Source organism: Juglans microcarpa x Juglans regia, chromosome 1D, assembly GCF_004785595.1.
Source record: "Juglans microcarpa x Juglans regia isolate MS1-56 chromosome 1D, Jm3101_v1.0, whole genome shotgun sequence".
In the NCBI taxonomy this organism is placed as follows: Eukaryota; Viridiplantae; Streptophyta; class Magnoliopsida; order Fagales; family Juglandaceae; genus Juglans; species Juglans microcarpa x Juglans regia.
In genome coordinates, this window is record NC_054594.1 from 5039897 (window position 1) to 5053207 (window position 13311).

A 13311-nucleotide genomic window follows, 5' to 3' on the forward strand; every position below is an offset into this window, starting at 1 on the left:
AGTACCGGTTGTTTGTTTGTGGTCATTAGGGATTACTATACTGCAATTATTTCAAATGGGCAGATAGTGGTGAAGACAGAGAAAAATAACTTGCCAAGATAGAACCCGAATTGTTAGGATGGAGAAGGAGCTTCGAAAAAGAGAGGAACAACTTCTGAAGAGGGAGTTCAAGGTCCATAGCAACCAACTCGCTATTCAACGGCAAGAAGCAGATATCCTAGCAAAACGCACACTACTTCGTGTATTGGATTATTTCTATAATAATTTCATTGTATTTCATACGGTCATAGTGAAGCCCCATTACGGAAGGGAATTTTGTATATCGTACTTTTGTGACCTTTGTTGTGTATAACCTCAACCAACTAGTTGTGAACTTTCTTGTAAGTGACTTTGTCTTTGTGTGCATCAGTACTCTTAGTATTTATAAATGGGAGATTCAACTGCAAAAAGAGACCGATCATGGCAAATGGCATGGCAAAAAGAGACCATCATGTAATTACATTGCAAATTCCTCCACTCATTTTATATGATCAGAATTTTATTCAAGTACCTGATTTAAGTTTAACAAAATATAGTTTAGGCTGTCCAAGCATCGCCTTATTCCAATGCATATAAATAACATACTCCCTACTTCACAAGTAATTAACACTTACAACTCAACATACAACCATGGAATGAAATACACCAGTTCAGTTTCCAAACTAAAACATAAACAATGCATTGTACATCTCTAACTTGAGTGTAAACAAATACACCAACAAAAGATAAAATCATCATTTGAAAGTATTTCCATAAATCTTCAAGCCTGCAAGTGTCCAAAGTGTTGTCCAATCCCATTTTGTACAAATATACATCATTATTTCTGCAGAAAAAACAAAGAAACATATGTGAGGGACTTAATTAATTCTCCATTAAAGTTCCACTAAGAAAAATAAAACATGTCCTGCCAATACCTGTAACTTCATACTTGTGTTGAGCATACTCTTTCCCTTTCCCCATCTAAAGAATAAATTTTGGAAGCGGCGAAGAGAAAAAAACTATTGATATATAAAAGAGAGGAAGAATATATAATTGACTCAACACAAACAGTAGAAAATTAAATTGATCTCGTATGACATCGAGAACAGTAGAAAATTAATTGCCTGGTAGGACATCGTATAATGCATCAACTCATGAGTAACTTGATCTCTGGATATGACTTTCAATAAAATTACATATAAACAAGATATTAGAGAACATACACATTTAAAACATGGACAATTCAGTAAGAGCCATGGAAAACTAAAATTTGTAGAATGCATACAAAAATTTCCTACAATCTCAAATTATTTTTTTTATCCTTACTGCTTTGGTTCAAATTTTCTGCAGTAATGTTTGTTCAATAGCTTTCTTTCATGTTTCCTCTTGGCTTTATTTTACTTTAATGGAATTATTTATGCAATATCAGGTATGCGATGTACCCCGTCTCTGATAATGTCGTTGAAATCATTTTCCAAGTGTTTGAAACAAACAGTGATGGAAGTTTAAGCTACGATGAGTTTGTAAGAGTTTTATACAATAGCAAAGGACTAACCTTGATAGAGATTTAGGAACTTCTGAACAATCACCGATCCAACAAATCCCAACGGTTTCGCCACAAATTGCAGGTCACTCTACTCATGTTTCAGCATTATGGGTCGCACGCGGAGGAGACCGGCTGAAGGGGAGATGAAGGGATTTGGGATACTAAAATGGGATTTAGGGGAGTGGGGACAGACGAAGGGGATGTGAAGCGATGACCTTCTTCTTCTATTCTCTATTTTATTTTCTTCTTTTTTTCTTTTTTTAAAGAGATTTGTTAGGTACAAGCGGTTTGATGCGACCAAACCACCAACACTCACATAATTTTGTTTATTACAAAAATAAATAAAAGAATATTTTACATTTAACATTGGTGCACAATTTGGTATACAAAATCGTTTACAAAAAAAATGTCTTACATTTTTAAATGTTTTACATTTAAATAGCTCTGACGGCAGTAGTCGACCACAACTTCGTCCACCAACTCGTTTGTACCTAGACGAATTGCAGCTCATCAAATTCCAAAGATCGTCTCTCGCTCTCCTCCCTATGTCTGAGTTTACATGATATGATACGACTTTTGGTGAGTAATTTGTTACCTATATAATTCTCAAAGCATTTTTATTTTCCTATGAAGCCACGCCACCATATCTCGAATTAATTTGATCATTTAATATATATATGTACATATTTTTTTTTTGACTTGCAAGCATTTTATTATTGACAAAAGACCAATGGTTTTCTATTATTATTAAACCATTGTTCGTGTTCCAACAACCAACTAATTAATTTATAAGACATCTCAGCCGCCCGCAGGCTACATTGGAAAAATGCTGTCTTTGCTTTTAAAGCGGCGTGTAAAATTTTTTAATGAAATCCCTGTACATTTGGCAAGTCTACAGTATATTCAAGTTTTCTCGAAATGCTGTGATCATATACCAACTGCCAACATTATTACCGGTACTCTAATAAAAAAGAAACACGTTTAGCTGTTGTTTCCTGGACTTCTCCGACCCAGGTTTCCTCTATGTTATTGAACTCAACCAGTCACAAGCAGATTCTTCATGTCCCTAATTTACTCCGCCTGTTGTTTCTTGGCCTTCTCAGACTCAAGCTTCCTTAATGTTGTTGAACTAATTTTCTCTCCACTAGATTCTTCAGAAACCAGATCTACAACTTCAATCTGCAATAGATTTTATGATGCTAAGGCCTCTGTTTTATGACAGTTTTATCGAACAATATAGATTGATGACATATCGTTTTCAGAATTTTCTACAGGAATCAACACTGAAACTGGAAACTCAAACCTTTAGTTGTGATAGGCCTCTGTCAGCTCTCTTTCTATTAACCGAAAGTCCACCTGGTAATGTTTCCTTGCTGCCAGAAAACCAAAAGTAATCAAGAATTATCTGCTACAACTTTAATAGAAGATTAGAAGATTATTGAAACCCAGGTAGATCGATGTAACACTGACTGTTTCTTTTATTCTTCCTTTCCCACAATTGATGAATATCACAAAGGTCTCTAGAACAATGGACCAAAGAAATTTTCCCCACCAGAGATTTTGTAATCGTCCAAAGAGGCAATCATCTAGAACAAGGAAAGTGAGACTTAAGCAGCCCATTTGACAACCATATTCAACCGAAGCAATCAATTTTCTTTTTTAATTATTTTTTCAAAATCTAGATTTAACTTGGATGAAATGACAGAATTCCAAATTTTGTAAAGAAAAATAATCTGTGTCGATTTGGGCAAATATGGTTGTCAGATGAGGTGCTTCCAAACCTTTAGTTGTGATAGCCTTCAGATGGTTTTTCAAATAAAATATTAAGCTAAGGCCTTATTTTAGAACAATAGATGCAATATATATATATATATATATATTCATAAATAACAAACCTGACAACAATAGCCTCCAATTTTTCATCTACAATTGAAGGGCCATATGGGTCAGTGATAGGCTCAACTTGAACTACCAGCTCCGGCTTAATAGACTGCACACATATATGCATGAAAATGAGAATTGAAACTATCATTGTAAAAGAAAATTACATAATTATCCTGTTAGAAACGTTATGGGAAATTTTATGATACTTTGTGTTTGGGGTGGTGGGCCCAATGGCCCATCCAATCACAGGGCTATTTTCAGTTCAATTACTTCCATCAGAATAAAATTCAAGACCCATCTTTCCCTTTTATCCCCTTAATGACTAGCTAATACAGACATCCAGCTTTCAGACACTTGCCAGGTAGCCATCATGCTATGATTTATACAGGAGAACATGGTAACAGTTGAGGGAAACATGAACCTATTCAGTCCACCATCTTAGCTACAATATATATACATTCCTATATAGCCCATACGAACATGCATATTGTATTAAATACCTTTATAAATTTTTTGACATTATGGATCCTTTCCTCGATGGACTGTATTAAATCTGAGAACTGCAAAACAGGGAAGTAAGATAATAAATCATATCATCTCTACTGTTCAGATGAAATGTCAGAGCGGAAAATATGGGCAAAGGTTGTCATCAACAAAGTCTATACTACAAAGTCGTTCCAAACAAGCAAATACTAGCTGCATGCTTCTTGAAAACAATAAATGCAATTTGCCATAAGAGAGGCCAGCTAATCTTCTGGGGTATACTCAGACACGCAACCTAACACCTATTTCTTTTTTTTGATGAATAAGAAAATTTTATTGTGACAAGTAACAAGGCAAAGCCAAGTACACAGGAAGTAACCTAACACCTATTTCTACACTTATATCTAGAAGAAAAGGAAAAAAAAAATGTGATGTAAAATTCAGGTAGACCTTGTGACATGTGCCTAATATCCTATTCTTTCAGAATGGCTATTGCAAGGAAAACAACTTTTGTTCCTGTGGATTGTGAGCTCACACTAATAGAGGCAGCTAATTACCACATATGGTTTTGAATACCAGTTTTGAATAACAAGTAGCTTAGACTTTGTAATACCTTGAACATGAATCGCTAGCAGATATTTTTAACACGAAAAAAATCACAGAATTTTTTTATAAGTAAAAAATCTTTGATTTGATTTGTGGTATAAATTTTCTGTTGGTTAATAAATAAAATAGAAAAAGGGATATTCATCCAATAAATAAATAAATATTATAACAAAAAGAAGTATTAAAAAGGTTAGAAATTGCAAATCTAGTTGACCCTTAAATATTCATTTCCAACAGAAAGCCTAGTCACCATGATAAAATTCAAGGGTGCATGCTGCCTGTTACCCTTTCTTTCTTTTGGGACATCACATGATTCCTAAGTGTCACCAAGACACAAAACATGAGCTACCAAAAAATCATCAATTACCGTGAATGGGCATCTTTATAATCTTCAAAAACTATCAAATACTTTGGAAGCTATATTTCCACATCTCACAATAAAGGTAACGACAGCATGCATGAGATCTACATTATTTGAGAGATGAAAGCATTGCTCATGACATAGTGAGCTCAAATAGATTTACAAACTCTATGCAAATCTCAAAAAGCTGCTTATGGTACAATTGTTAAATGCAAATGAATGGGCACCTTTCAAATCCTTAAGAAATATCAAGTACTTGGAAGCAATATTTCCTCATCTCCCAATAACGGTGAAAGCATTGCTCATGACGGAGTGAACTCAAATAGATTTACAAACTCTATGCAAATTTTACAAAGAATGTAGCTGGTTGAGGTAAAATTGCTAAATGCAACATGAACCAGAACTCAAACTGCCCCAGTAAACCAGTTACCTTGCTAGGTTAGCATAAATAACCATTTAGGCAATCCATAAAATACACACAGACACAAAGAAAAAAGGCAGTTCGTACAAGCATATTAATGCACAACTCCAATAGAAGCATTAAAGCAAAATAAAATTACCTGTTTGTTAGACAACATAGGCCCATCACAAACTCCAACCACTATTCGTTCCCTTGCCAGCTCTGCCGCTGCCTAATTTACAAATTTCATCCTCTTCAACATCATCAAATGCAAAATAACAACATAGTTAAATTACTCTTATCACCTTAACTAACCCCCAATTTAAAATGTCCCCAACCATGGATTTGCTTAATTGAGTCCAATTGAAAGAATGGTAGCAAGGCACTTTGACAGTGTGATTCAACGGAAAAATATAAAAATTTGACCAACAATGCTATTTGTGTCTACTAGTGCCTAAGCAACTGAAACTCATATCCAACCTTTAAAATGTCCAAATTACCCTCACAAAATAGAAAAACTTCGTTCCATCTCCACGGATTAGAAACCAGAAAGTGGTCCAGACATCTCTTCAAGGAATAATTAGGTATTGGTTGTACACTAGTGTGGTGCTAAATGAATACTATACCATACAAGATGGATGTAATTCATAATGCTGATTGCGGAAGCAATTAATGATTAGCAACGTCAGGAACTCAATGCAGATTCACATAGGCAATTCGTCGCAATGCTTCTCGCAGACGTTCAGAATTTGATAATTACCCAGAAACCAATATAAAATTTTAGACTAAAAAAACAAACAAACAAACAACAAATTTCGCAAAAAAAGAAAAAGAAAAATTGAAGTATTTTACTTTAAATAACTATTGATGTTAACTCCCTACCAATAAAAATTTGATAATAATAGCAAAAATAAGAACCGCCTGGTCTGTTTGAGAATAAATGTCCCTGAGGTGTTCGATTAAGTGCCGCCGCGAGAGATTGCACAAGAGAAGGGGGGTTGGGGGGGAAGAAGAATAGCTAGGCCTAGGCGGAGAGAAGCGTACGGTATAGGAAGAGAAGCAGCGGGTTTTTGGGGAATTAGATGGCAGGTTGCACTCGAATATGTAGGATCTTTTCCGACACACTATAGCGGACGGGGGTGGGGTTTGACCCACGAGTGTTGTCACCGGCATGCGACGTGGGCAATGGATTTCTTGTTAATCGAGCAACGTCGGAGGAAGGTACGTTGCTATATAGTTTTTGAAAAGGTACATATAACACAAACAAAATAGCGTAACAGACAAAACATGAATTAATCGACGATGGTAACTATAGAGAGAGATTTGGGACCTTGAGAAAGAGACGGTGGCCTTCATGTAAACGGTCAAAGGTACCGCCCAGAACCAAAGCTGCATATGAATTCGCCGGAGAAAGCTCAGACTTCGCCACCGGCTCCTGTGGAAACGACATTGCTTTAACAGCTCTCTCTTCGGCTCAGGCAGCAGGCCTAAAAAAGCTCGAAGCTGTTGTCGTTTGCGGGTCCGGCCCATGGAAACCTAACTACTTTCGAGGAATATTAATAATTTATTACATATTTTTTGAGCATTTGTTTGGTGCGACGGATATGTTAAGATTCAAAGAATCTGGACATTTTGAATCAATTTTATAATTTTTTAGTTAAAAAAATATATTTTTTTTAAATTTGGGTCATAAAAAATTATACTCATCATCTGTAAATCACACACTATATATAATTTTTTATCTTTTTATTTTTTTTCTCTTACTAAGCATGTGGTGTAGAGATAATAAGTAGAAAAATTCAATTAGTTTAAAATAAATAAAATAAATAATGTGTGGTGTGTGGAACGATGAATAAAAAAATTTGACTTGATTAATACATCTTAAAAGGTTTGAGGTTCTATAAATTTTTTACTCAATGAAATAAATAAGTGAATTTTACCCAAAAAATAAAACTTATTTAGATTAACTACTTTAATATTAGAGGTCTTAGAGCTAAGAGAAATGTTTGGTACACAAAATGATATATTAGTAACGAGAAGAGAATATGAGAGGAAAGGAGAGGAGACTCAAGAGAGAACAGGGCCACCGTTGCGCTAGAGAGAGGGAGAAAGAGAGACAACGACATGAGAAAGAAAACAGACTAAGAGAGGAGAGAGAATGGGGAAAAGAAAGAAAAGTGAGAGGACGGTTAGGTGTACAAACCTAACCATAAAATGATATCAGACGACGCCATTTTATTAAAAAAAGTTGTTTTTTAATATATATTTGTATATATATATATATGGGCTGGGACGGGTATACGGGATAAATTTCGAGTAGGCTTGGCCCAACCCGAGCCCCACCCCGACCAGGTGGATGCCGGACGGGGTGAGGTGGGAGTGGCAGCGCCACCCAGACCTACACAAAAGGATCGTATAAAAAATAAATTTATAAATTAATGTGGTACGTCAAATTGTATAATTTTTTTATTATAAATTAAATATGATGAATTATATCAAATAATTTCAGTTAATGATATATATATATATATATATATATTTTAATTTAGCACTTCTCTAAGGCTAACTTGATATGTTTGTACCTTCCCAACTTTATATTCTAAAATTTGGAGATAAACTTTAAAAAAATCAAAGAACAAAAAGGGTAATGTGAATCATAACTTTTTATTATGTCATCATATACATTCACAATAAAGATCCAATTAATAGGATCTAAGTCTAAAAATGATAGAATTATAGCTGGTAGATATTAAATAGAGGATAGAACAAAACTTAGTAATAAAAGGAGGTCGCAATTTTTAATTTTCGCAACAATTGTATATGACAATCAACAAACTCAAAATTAAGTACTTTAATTAATTTTCCGGTTAGAAAACTAACAAGAAGACTGTCACGTGGCACTTGTCAGCCAATCAAAGACTAATTATACTATGCGATAGGGGTGATACCCGCCCCGTAGGGGGCGGGGCCACCCCTCCCCCGCCTCCTGCCCCCGCATATGCAGGGGTGGGGAATTTCTCCCAGGACCCCGCCCCCGCATGGCGGGGGCGGGGTCCCCCGTCCGTTGGGCGGGGGTGCGGGGGTGGACCCCCACCCATCCGCACCCCATACTGGGCCTTTGGCCCAGTACATTTTTCTGGGCCCCAAATGGCCCAGAATCGATTTTTGGGCCCAGAATTCGTTTTTGGGCCATTTGAGCCCATTATTTAGATTAAAAAGTATATAGATTTAAAAACAGGAAATATATATATATATATATATATATATATATATATAGAATCATAGATTGAGCTATTACGTTATTAACTAATTAAGTAGTAATCATCACTAAGGCAGTAAGGCACTATGCTAAAATATTTTGTTTACAATTATACAAATTAAGAGAACTAATAAACTATTACACTATTACAAACTCCTCTAAAAGAAATAAATATTATAAATTGTACAATTAACTATTGTAGCAACATTACAATTAATTATAAATTAACAAAATCATAATTTTTCAATTTGATCAATTTGATTTTGGGGTGGAGTCGTAGCGGTGAGTTCACTGAGTGGTGAGTTATGTCAATTGCTGTGAGACTGAAAATCAAGATCATAAAAGTCAATAAGTTATAAAACCTGAAATATTAATAAGTTAAAAATAAAACAAATTAGAATTAAAAAGTTATAAAGATGAAACAAAATTTTAAATGCAAAAAACAATTATGGAAGAAATTGTGCAAACCATGACAATGGTGGGTCCAATACAAAGTCATACTGCATCGGAGATAGCCGTAGACGTCGTCTCATGTATCACTATAAGTATTAAATTTGAAATCAAATTAATGAATACCAATTAAATGAAAATAAATAAATTAAAATAAGAAATTAGAAAATGAAATTAAAATAAATACCAGATCCAAACTGATCATCACTATCCTCCTCGACGTCGGCCTTCTCATACTCAAGAACATCTGGAACATGAATTGGAGTTCCCTTGATCCAATTCTGCGTGCAAATCAAAGCCTCCACAGTGGCAGGAGCTAATGAACTCTGAAATAAATCTAATACACGTCCTCACGTGCTAAAGGCCGACTCTGAGGCTACTGTGCTAACAGGGATGGCCAAAAGTGTGCGGGCTATCTCTCCAAGGATGGGATACTTCACGGCATTCACCTTCCACCAACTTAATATATCAAAATCTCGTGAAAATGGTAGAATCTCTGCTCCTAAGTATCTGTCTATCTCTGGCTGAGCCTCTACAGAACTCCGAAGGAAGGGGGTCTGCTCATACCTCTCACCCCACTCCAATCTACGTCTCTTCCCAACCTCGACTTCAGGAAACTGTGAGCCTGAGGCTGAGGGGGTAGGTGTAGGTGCCGCAATATTACCACCCCGCAGGGTGGAAAACTCATCAAATAATCTAGTAAGGGTTTCCCGAACCCTTGCTGCAATAAACTCTGCCCATACTTGCCCGTACGCAAGGCCCAATCCAAATATCATGCCATTCAACTTATACCTCGGGTCAAAGACGACAGCTACATATAACAAAATATTAGCCTTCGTTAAATCTCCCCAATACTTGTCGTACTTTGTCCTCATAATTAATGACATCTCCCGCATCCTAATGTGACCACCCGCGACCATGTCATCTAATTCTTCTTTTACCCTACATATTTGTTGACATACAACATTGGATGTAGGGTACAAAGTTCCAGATAGCCTCATGGTGACATCGTAAAAAAGTCTCAAAAACTCTACAAAATTAGTTACAATTTCCCAATCATCCTCTACGGGTTTCCCCAATCCCCTGTGATCATCAAAATATTTAACATATTGGATGTCTTCGTCACCCAATAATGTAAATACCAGCTTATATTCTTGGGCAGCCTCCAACATCAGAAATGTTGAGTTCCATCGTGTAGGCATATCAGTACAAAGGCCCCTCTTAGATGTTAGGCCCGTAAATCTCGCAGCAACCTTGAATTTGTCCAACCTCGAAGGAGAAGATCTCACCCATCTCACAGCAGTCCTAACCCGAGCAATCGAGTCATGAAGATCTCTCAAACCATCAGTGACAATCAGATTCAGAATATGTGCCGCACATCTCACATGCAGACACTCACCACCCATGAGTGTCTTATTTGCCTCTCTAAGATAGGTCTTTAGATGTCCCAATGCAACATCGTTAGACGAGGCATTATCTACTGTGACTGTAACCACTCGGGTCAACCCTCACTCCTTTATTGCGGCCTCCAAGGTCTTTCCAATTGTCTCACCCTTATGATCGGTGATTTTACAAAATTTTATAATTTTCTTTTGCAATGTCCAATGACAATCAATAAAATGCACAGTCAAAGACATATAATTAAAATTTTGGATCGATGTCCAAGTGTCAGTGGTGAGACAAACAAATTGATCCGCCAATTGATCCCTCAACTTCTCCTTTTCAATGTAATAATGTTTTTTACATCCTTTGCCACCGTGTGGCGAGAAGGAATATTAAACATTGGTTCCAAGTAGCGAGAATACGCTTGGAACCCTTTCCCATCAACAATTTGAAAAGATAGCTCGTCCATTATGACCATACGAGCTAGGTGTATTCTACACTCATTGAGATCATCTTAGTATACCCCTTCAAAGTTGCACCCCCACTAGTCTCATCCGCCATTTTTTTAAGTCCAATTTCTAGCCTAGATTGGCTTTTGTCTTGTAATGATCTTAATATTGGACTTTTTTTGCATTACTCTTCTAAGTGCACATTTAATTGTGAGGTGCCATGTTTCCTATAGTGACATCCATAAATTTTCCCACAATAGTTACACTTGGCTTGGGGGTTACTTGAGTCACCACCCTCTAGTTTGGTGAAATGACTCCAAACTATTGAAGCAGGTTTCTTACTGGGCTTGGGGGCGGGGCAAGGTGCCGTAGGGCTAGGGGTAGGGGTTTGAGTAGGAGGGGTAGGTGTAGGTGTAGGTGTAGGGGTAGGGGTAGGGGTGCCCTCGGCCTGGAAAGGAGAGCTCGCACTAGAATCTGCTGGCATATCCATGAACTCAAGCAAACAACAAATCTGAAATTATAGAAAACATAGCAAATATATAATGAACATAAAAAAAAAAGTAGAATAAAAAATTAGACCATATAATTCATCAAACAATTGTAAAAAATTTAAAGTCATAAATTTTAGGCATTAAAAAGACACATTAATTATTCAAGTTATAAAAAGACTTGTAGTGGTTTTAGTTATTTTTTATTGTACTATTTTAATTATTTCCCTGAACTTAAAACAGACAAATTTGAACCAACATATTAAGAAAAATGATCACATCCGAGCATATTAAATTAAATAAAGAAATTAAATACAATACAATAAAAATGAAACGTCTAGAAATCAACTCAAAACAAGGGATGAGATGTTGATATGAATGGATAATAATGATTATGGTCGCTTTACAAAAGGATGGATGTCCATATCGATAATGGGCATGCACCATAATTATTGTGTTAGTATGAATGTTTCAAATTTGTTGAGGGTTTTGTCTTGTTACCCTAAATGCTTTCTTTTTACTAAAACAACATGTTTATGCAAATTCTCTTTTGTGTTCAAATGAATTTGACATTCATAATATATATATATATATATATATATATATTTATAACTTGAAAGACTATAAGGCATAAGCATAGCAACTATATAAATTATAATGAACATAAAAAAAAAAGTAGAATAAAAAAAAGTACCACTTGACATTCATAATTTCATATATATATATATAAATATATATATTTCATCTTAATTCATTATATTGAATTTCGAAATACCCTAGTGCATTCTTTTTTTTTTTTTGTTCAATTTGGTAGGGAACATCAAATTCTGTTTTTAAACCCCTAAATTAATTTTTTAAACCCCTAGTGCATAGCAATTTTAAAGATTAAACCCCTAAATTAATTTAGGGTATTTCGAAACCCTAAATTAATTTAGGGGTTTCAAAGATTAAAACCCCTAAATTAATTTAGGGTTTCGGATTGGAGCCCTAAATTAATTTAGGGCTCCAATCCGAATTAATTAAACACAATAATATTGAAATTCAGTGATTTACACACATTATATAATGCAAACAAAAAAAAAAACAATTCACAGCACACAATTCACGGGTCACGGGAGTCATTCAAAATTTCAAAGATCAAACCACATGCACAATCTAAACTCCACAGCACACAATTCACAAAATCCCATCCTCCATCTCCTATAAACTCCATCCTTCCTCCAATCTCCATTAAATATGTAAATCACAAAAAAATTAAAGCGTCGAATTTGGGTTTCTTACCTTCGGAGATGAAGAGAGAGGAACCGGGTGCGAGTCTGAGTAGTGCGACGGGATAGCGATGCAGATAGACGGACCGGGCGGCGACTCACGGCTGCGAGAAGTAACTCAGAGAGAGAGAGAGGCGAGAACGAGAGTGAGAAGAACTGAAGAAGAAATCGGGGCAGAGGTGAGAAGGGGGGGCTGGGTTTCAGTTTTAAGTCTGGGAATTTTAAACCCAGGCATGAAACGACGTCGTTTCATGCCTGGGGTTTTTTTTTTTTTAAATATATATGTAAATAACGTATATAATATAATTATATATAATTATAATTATATATATATATATATATCCGGGGCGGGGGTCACCCCAGCCTGCCCCCACCCCCGGATGTTGCCCCAGATGCAAGCGGGTGGCCCCGCCGCCCGTATCTGACGGGCGGGGTGATCCGCCCCGCCTAACGGAGGCGGGGCGCCCCTGCTGCCCACCCCTATTAGTATGCGACAATCAGTTGTGGAAGGCCGTACGTTGCTTGAGGATTTAAAATTTGGGTAGTGATAGACTTACAATTCATTTACTACCTATTTACTACTTATAATGTATCTATTTTTTTATCATTTTATTTTAAGTATTTTTTTAACATATTTAATCATTAAAAAAATTAAAAAATATATAATTTTATCAATAGTCACTTCCCTAATCATTAAGTAAAATAAAAAATTTTTA

General features: G+C 35.8%; 1 protein-coding gene and 1 long non-coding RNA gene across 2 annotated transcripts; both read right to left on the reverse strand.

Annotated features, from left to right (window-relative positions):
• Positions 1 to 529: 529 nt before the first annotated feature.
• LOC121236892 lies at positions 530 to 989 on the reverse strand. The gene is made up of 2 exons (XR_005934829.1): positions 954 to 989; positions 530 to 862 (listed from the first exon to the last, which is right to left on the reverse strand). It is a non-coding gene; the product is annotated as an uncharacterized LOC121236892 (long non-coding RNA).
• A 1409-nt stretch (positions 990 to 2398) lies between these two features.
• On the reverse strand, positions 2399 to 6842 carry LOC121236883 (phosphopantetheine adenylyltransferase). The gene is made up of 6 exons (XM_041133385.1): positions 6629 to 6842; positions 5459 to 5530; positions 3949 to 4008; positions 3460 to 3554; positions 2868 to 2937; positions 2399 to 2743 (listed from the first exon to the last, which is right to left on the reverse strand). The coding sequence occupies exons 1-6, from the start codon at positions 6746 to 6748 to the stop codon at positions 2636 to 2638; spliced, it is 525 nt and encodes a 174-aa protein (XP_040989319.1). The 5' UTR covers positions 6749 to 6842; the 3' UTR covers positions 2399 to 2635.
• Between the last annotated feature and the right edge of the window lie 6469 nt (positions 6843 to 13311).

Bases quoted from the DNA above. Each gene is read 5' to 3' on its own strand.
- LOC121236883 (XM_041133385.1), bottom strand. From the start codon at position 6,748: ATGTCGTTTCCACAGGAGCCGGTGGCGAAGTCTGAGCTTTCTCCGGCG. The intron at 5,531-6,628 runs GTCCCAAATCTC...TTTGTAAATTAG, and splicing joins GCCACCGTCTCTTTCTCAAG to GCAGCGGCAGAGCTGGCAAG. The intron at 3,555-3,948 runs GTATTTAATACA...ATATGTGTGCAG, and splicing joins ATGTCAAAAAATTTATAAAG to TCTATTAAGCCGGAGCTGGT.